General features: G+C 40.6%; 1 protein-coding gene across 1 annotated transcript in view; it reads right to left on the minus strand.

Annotated features, from left to right (window-relative positions):
* Window positions 1-1,051: 1,051 nt before the first annotated feature.
* LOC106877067 (uncharacterized) overlaps window positions 1,052-7,500 on the minus strand; it is a 165,006-nt gene continuing 158,557 nt past the window's right edge. Inside the window, exon 3 of the mRNA XM_089365505.1 lies at window positions 1,052-4,222. Within this exon, the coding sequence (XP_089221631.1) occupies window positions 2,456-4,222 (1,767 nt within the window). The 3' untranslated portion in view covers window positions 1,052-2,455. The remainder of the gene's footprint in view (window positions 4,223-7,500) is intronic.

The following is a 7,500-nucleotide window of genomic DNA, read 5'->3' on the forward strand; positions in this document are numbered from 1 at the left end:
TGTGTGTGTGTGTGTGTGCGCGTATGTGTGTGTGTGTGTGTGTGTATGTGTGTGTGTGTGTGTGTGTGTGTGTGTGTGTGTGTGTGTGTGTGTGTGTGTGTGTGTGTGTGTGTGTGTGTGTGTGTGTGTGTGTGTGTGTGTGTGCGCGTGTGTTAACAATTTTTTTTTTCTTCTGTCTCTCCATTTTCATTACAGATACATTCAACCCTATATTGTATATATGCAAATTTCTCTGTCTGATTTATTTAAGCTCTTAGTAAAAGTGGATTCATAAGCAGTTAGATACTACTCAGCACTGATGAAATCTCAACAGGGGATTGAAACTAGTGTTTCTTTATCTGTTCACAACGATATATATATATATATATATATATATATATATATATATATATATATATATATATATATATATATATATATATATATATATAGCGAGGTTCTGAGAGGTGTTGGTGTCTAGAAGACTCAAAGAGTGGCAGGTAACGCTAAGTAAATGCTATGGACAGACCGTAGTTAAACTCTTGGCTCGATAGTGATACGAGTGAGGAGTCTAATGTGGGTCTTGTATTAGCATGCACACACACACACACACACACACACACACACACACACACACACACACACACACACACACATATATATATATATATATATATTAGACAAATTGAGATAACAAAGCCAAGGTTGTGACGAATTTTCAGGACATTTATAAGGAAAAAGATATAGATATAATCTTACAGAAACAGATATAAGACTATATCTATATCTTTTTCTTTATAAATGTCCTGAAAACTCCTCACAACCTTGGCTTTGTTATCTCATTTTGTCTAATGTATATATATATATATATATATATATATATATATATATATATATGCGCGGACATGTGTATGTATATACATATGTAACCAAATGCATCTGTGTTTACATAACGTAGCGTTGTTAGCTCAAAATATATAGATATATTCTGCAGTATAACATACCATTCAGACAATATACTGTAAACACAACATTAATTTAAACATTCTTTTATTATATATTTCTCTTCCTCTTTCGTATGATCCACTTTTTCGTTTTCGCTCATGCTTTTCCACTCCAATTCTTCTGTCATGCTTAATTATTCTTTCCTCTCTCTCGTTTAATATTGTTCACATGAATGTGTGTGGGGGAGTCCATTTTGATCTTTTGTTTTATACTATAACTGCCCAACAAATTGTTTTGTTTCTCTCTGTTTTTGCTTATTGTTTTAAATATATAATTAAGTGTGTCTCCTTTCGGCTTATCTAACATTTTTTTGCTATGAAAGACAAGTCCCAAACCGTCACTTTCATTTTGCAAAAGATGGTAGCAGTGCGTAAATTTGAGTATGTACTACTTTTCCCATGAGGTTGTGTATCACCATGGGGCCACTCACTGCTGGTCTTCTTTACCTCTAATTGAAACCAGAACTAAAAGATCCATGATCAAGAGGTATTCCAACTGTGAACGCCTCGGTTCTTTTGCAAGGAGTATATCTTTATGTGTTACATAATGATGTAGTTGAGATGGCCAAATGATTAAAACAGATATCTTCACATATTTTTTTTAAAAGTTTGTTTTGTGCCATCAGGTAAAATTTACTGTTAATCCTTTCATCTTATGTCCCTTGGTAAAACATTTTATTTCTCTTTTGTCTTAAATTGAGGTCCAATAAATATTTCTGTTCCTCTTGTAATTGAACCCGTTCGCTTGTTTGGATTATCAGTTAAATTCGACATGTCGCCGGCATCACCATCATATGGATATCAGCTTCCACCATGTTGGATTGAAACCGTTTCATAATAAATGAACATTTTTATTTTATTTTATCATTTATACCTAATTAATAAAGCATGTCTTGAAACCGGAATGGTCCACCCCCATCTGCCAATAATAGTACCTCCATTCTACCCCACCAGCATTTTTGACAGTGCTGCCGTCCTCTATTAACCTTTATCCGTTGCAAAATCCGCTACCGCTTCTACTATTCTTACCACTCATATTTAACACTACAAATCCATTATCTAACTCTATTTCTGCCTCAGTCCCACCACACAATATCGAAATCGACGCCGTCACTACCATCCGACTGCTCCCATCCTTCCCCACCACTACAGTTGATAGTACTACTACTACAACCACAATCGTCCCTTTTTCACCACTAACACCACTACTGCATAGACCATCACCTTAACCATCACCTTCACCATCGCCATCGTCATCGTCATCACCACCATCAGTGCCTCCATTACCATCACCACTACGTAGACAATCGCTATAACTACTATCGTCGCCATCAACACCACCGCCAATATTATTACTGCCACTCTTACCACCACCACCACCACCACCACCACCAAAAACACCACCACCACCACCACCACCACCACCACCACCACCACTCAATTCCCCGCCCTCAATCACCTCCCCCTTTTACTCACTGACTGTCCATGAAAGGTATGTTAACATTGTCGTAAATGCTAACCTTCGAAGAACTAGTTGGTTGAAAAGTCATGGGCCGCTTGGCCGACGGATACTGGAGTGGTGCCGGTTCAGGTGGGTTGTCCATGTCCTGCAGCCACTGACGCCTCGGGTAGGTACCCATCGTAGAAATGCCATCGGCTTCGTCGTAATCGTCGTCTTCGTGCTGGCTGGAGGTCGTCGAACGCACGACGGTCGATGACGTTACGTTGTAACCGGTCGGTTTCTGAATCGGTGAAACGCCGCCCAGTTGACCTTGACCTTGAAGCAAAGGGGTTCGCTCTAAAGTAGGGGTGGGAGTCGAGCGCATCGATTCGTCAATGGCCGATCGAAATTGTTGCGATTGTTGCAACTGTTGCTGTTTTTGCTGCTGTTGCAACATCAGTTCTTGCTGCTGCTGTTGTTGGAGTAACATTTGTTGCTGCTGTTGTTGTTTTTGCTGACGAAGTTGTTGCTCCAGTTGCTGCTGTTGCAGCTGCATTTGCTGCTGAAATTGCTGGTGTTTCTGCTGCGACTGCTGTTGCTGTTTTTGCACCAGTTCTTGCTGGCGTTGTTGAAATTGTTGTTGTTGCTGTTGCTGCAGTTGTTGCTGTTGCTCTTGCTGCTGCTGCTGCTGCTGCTGCAACAGCTGTTGGTATTGCTGATTCCGAGCCAAAGACGAATCAGTGGTGTGGTGTCTCGAGGTAGTCGCGTACTTATTGCTGCTGACGGCGCCAGAAGACGAGGTCAAATTACCGCCGGCTATCGGCTCGCTCGGGTGATACTGGTGGAGCGAACGAGGAGCTGTAGCATATCCACTGGCTGGCACATGAGAAGAAGGTGCCTGGAACTGTCTGTGCATCGACTGATCAGCGGAACCTTGACCAGCAGAGGAAGACGAGAAACTGCTTTGGGTCGAGTACTGCTGCTGTTGCTGTTGTTGTTGTTGTTGTTGCTGCTGTTGTTGATAATGATGTTGCTGCTGCGATTGAAGCGTTGATGATACTTCTGATCCTTCTCCACTAACAGCTATACCACCGCCACCACCGCTAATAAATACTCCACCATCACCAACACCACCACTACTACTGCTAACACTGGTGCCACCGCCACCTGCGGCCACAGCCACACCACTTCCTCCCGCAGTAGCGACGCCAGCACTACTACTTGCGCTCCTAATACTGGCACCACTTTCACCACCCGCCATAACACCACCACCGGTACTCATGCCACCCGTAGCAGTGGCTTCTGGAAGATTCTGGACTGGCTCGTAGTCAGAGCTAACTGCTCGGCCGACATGTTCTTCTTTTGGAGAAGATTTAGGATGGCCCTTGATTTGTGTTGGTTGATAATGGTAATGCTGATAGCCTGTTGACATGGCTGTCGAACCAGCTCCGGTACCAGCACCAGCACCAGCACCAGCACCACCAGCACCACCAACACCACCGCCAGCACCAGCACTAGAAACCGAACCTGAAGTCGAACCTGAAGCAAATTTATCTTTTCCGTCTTGAGGTACCACAATTGTGGGTACGGTGCGTTCTTTACCGTGCCCGTCGTTCACTTGCATCGTCGGTGCGATTCTTACTCTCTTCGGAGATGGAGCTGTCTGCTTGTAAGATCTTGTTGGATAGCCGCCGTCAACCGTTTCTAAACTAGATGGTGAAGTTTCATCGAAATAGGTCAACGGTTGCTGTAGTCCATCACTCTTAGAAACAGTCTTAACTCCAACAGCCAAATCATCCTAGTAAGCAAAAAGAAAAAAAAAAGAAAGAATAAATTAAGAGAAAAATATAGGTAAATATAATAAATATACTCAAAACTATATGTCTATAGACTACATGTCTATTTGACAGTAGTCAAAACATTTGACATAAGTAAATAAGACAAGTATCTTTTTTAAGTGATAAAGTTGAAAATTTATTAAGAAGTGGAATAAGTTTATACAAATGTACGTATATATATATGTGCATATTTGTTAACAGAAATAAGAGTGGACATGAACAATAAAAATGAATGAAGATAAACGTGGCTGAGTGGTAAGAAGTTTGTTTCCCAGCCTCATGTTTCCAAATTGGACAATTATTTTCTGTTATAGTCTCGGACAGACCAAAAACCTTGTGTGTAGATTTGCGTTAATGCGATGTTACTTCGTAACAATCCTTATTATCATATTATCATTGAGATATATATATATATATATATAGATAGATAGATAGATAGATAGATAGATAGATAGATAGATAAATGTATATACATATATACATATATATGTGTGTGTGTGTGTATGTATATATATATATATATATATATATATATATATATATATATATATAAATATATATGTACATATATATATGTATATGTATGTAAGTATGTATATATATATGTGTGTGCGTGTGCGCGCGCGCGCGTGAGTGTCCCACCACAGCTTGACAACCAGTGTTAGTGTGTTTACATCCTCGTAACATAGCAGCCCCGCAAAAGAGACTGATAAAGTAAGTTGCATGCTTAAAAAGAAAAATGTGCTGGAGTCGATAAGTTCGACTAAAATTCTTCAAAGTGGTGCCCTAGCATGGCTTCCATTTAATGACTGAAACAAGTAAAAGATAAAAAAAAAAAATTAAAAATGTAAATTTCATACCAAATAAATTCTTCGTGTACTGAAACTATTTTCCGTGCATGAACGGAGAATGCAAGTGACCGGTCATGCTTTTGCGGCAGCTCGATTAACGGTATGCAGGAATAGCATTGAGATGAACACTAATTCGAAGAAAGAGAAGACGAGGAAGACTACGAACTATAAGGTGCCGACTTGTGCATGAAGACAGACGAAAACGCGATCATTTGGCTTTGTGAAAACATAGAGTACGCATCTGATCGGAAGCACCGGGTGGGAACTACTGCTCGATGCACAAACGTACAGAGGCTGAACTGACTGCCGATCACAAAGCAGAAACGTTAGCATGCCGGGCGAAACGCTTAGCGGTATTTCGTCTGCCGTTACATTCTGAGTTCAAATTCCACCGAGGTTGACTTTGCCTTTCATCCTTTCGGGGTCGATAAATTAAGTACCAGTTACGCACTGGGGTCGATGTAATCGACTTAATCCCTTTGTCTGTTCTTGTTTGTCCCCTCTATGTTTAGCCCCTTGTGGGCAATAAAGAAATGAGAAACGTTAGAGCGCCGGGCTAAAATTTTTAGCGGCATTTCGTCTGTCTTAATGCTCGTGTTCGAATGCCGCCGGGCCAACTCCGCCTTTCATCCTTTCGGGGTCGATGAAATAAGTACCAGTGGAGTACTGGAGTCGATGTAATCGACTTAGCCGTTCACCCAAACTCACTGGCCTTGAACCTAAAATTTGAAATCATTATTATTCTTTTTTCTTTTTCTTTTTAGTAAAATTCGAGCCACATCAAATTGACACAAGTCTAGCGCAGTTATTTGATAAAGAAGTAACAAAAGATATTTGTTTTACTTTTCCTCTCAAATAAATGTCTCAACTATAACTTATTTTAACCAACAGTGGACAATAGACTGCTTTCGCAACCATGTGTATTTTACAAGATATATCACATTTTACATAAAAAGGTACAGTTGTTTCAATCACTTTATCTTATTTCTACACCAAAGGAGCCACACCCGACATATGAATGAATATATAGACAACTGTAACATTATTTTCTTTTTTTTCTCTCCATCTGTCCGTCCATCCGTCCATCTGTCAGTCTGTCTGTTTGTCTATCTCTCTCTACACACGCACGTGTATTATCATACAGAGATATTTTCCGTATTGCTTTATAAAGACAAATGTTTGAAATCAAATTAAAAACACCAAGTCATGAATATTTACGTATGGTGTATAGAGAGAGCAACTTTTACAACATATCTTGGTTTTGCTATGCGACTTACGAATTGGTCTACTGTTATAAAACCTATGACAGAAAGTTACGCAGGAGTGGCTGTGTGGTAAGTAGCTTGCTTACCAACCACATGGTTCCGGGTTCAGTCCCACTGCGTGACACCTTGGGCAAGTGTCTTCTGCTATAGCCTCGGGTCAACCAAAGCCTTGTGAGTGGATTTGGTAGACGGAAACTGAAAGAAGCCCGTCGTATATATATATATATATATATATGTATGTGTGTTTGTGTGTCTGTGTTTGCCCCCCCCCCCCGCCACCATCGCTTGACAACCGATGGTGTGTTTACGTCCCCGTAACCCAGCGGTTCGGCAAAAATAGACCAATAGAATAAGTACTAGGCTTACAAAGAATAAGTCCTGGGGTCGATTTTCTCGACTAAAGGCGGTGCTCCAGCGTGGCCGCAGTCAAATGACTGAAACAAGTAAAAGAATAAAAGAGTAATAGAGTAACCATCTTGCACTTGCTTTTTAGGCATATTTATCTAAGGATGTATAGATATTGGTATACGCATTATACTAGCGTATGTCAGTATAATCCAGTTTTGTATGAATTGGTCATCACCTTATATTTTTCATTTATTTGGCTGGTCACAAAGTTCGTTCGATTTTTGTCGACACATTGAACTTCAAGTACTGTCCCTAGTACATGTGCACTCGTTAGATACTTGACACTTCAACGTGGTTCGATGCGAACTTGCGACGAGACAGGTTGTATCTTGTGTGCGTGGGATCATCCTGAAATGGAGAACTAAAACAAACATTATCGATACCTCATGTTTTTAGAATGTTTTCAGAAAGGCAAGAAAGGGGCGGAAAGCTGCAGGAAGATATGCGTTGTGCGCACAGAGGAAGCTTTTATGGAACGTGTGTGCCAGGAGTGGATTACAGAATTTCGATCGGGAAATGCTTCGGTCCTTGCTCTATCCAGCCAACTGAGATTAACAGCTACAAAATGAGGGAGTTAGTCGATACCAAACCCTATCATATGACCAGGATGATCGCAGATATTCTCCAAATATCCAAATCAAAAGCATCTGCATCAAAATGGTTACGTCATCAGGCTAAACGTTTCGATCCATATCAACTGAATGAAGCTAGCGT

This window comes from Octopus bimaculoides, chromosome Z, assembly GCF_046866305.1.
Source record: "Octopus bimaculoides isolate indiv1 chromosome Z, ASM4686630v1, whole genome shotgun sequence".
NCBI lineage: Eukaryota > Metazoa > Mollusca > Cephalopoda > Octopoda > Octopodidae > Octopus > Octopus bimaculoides.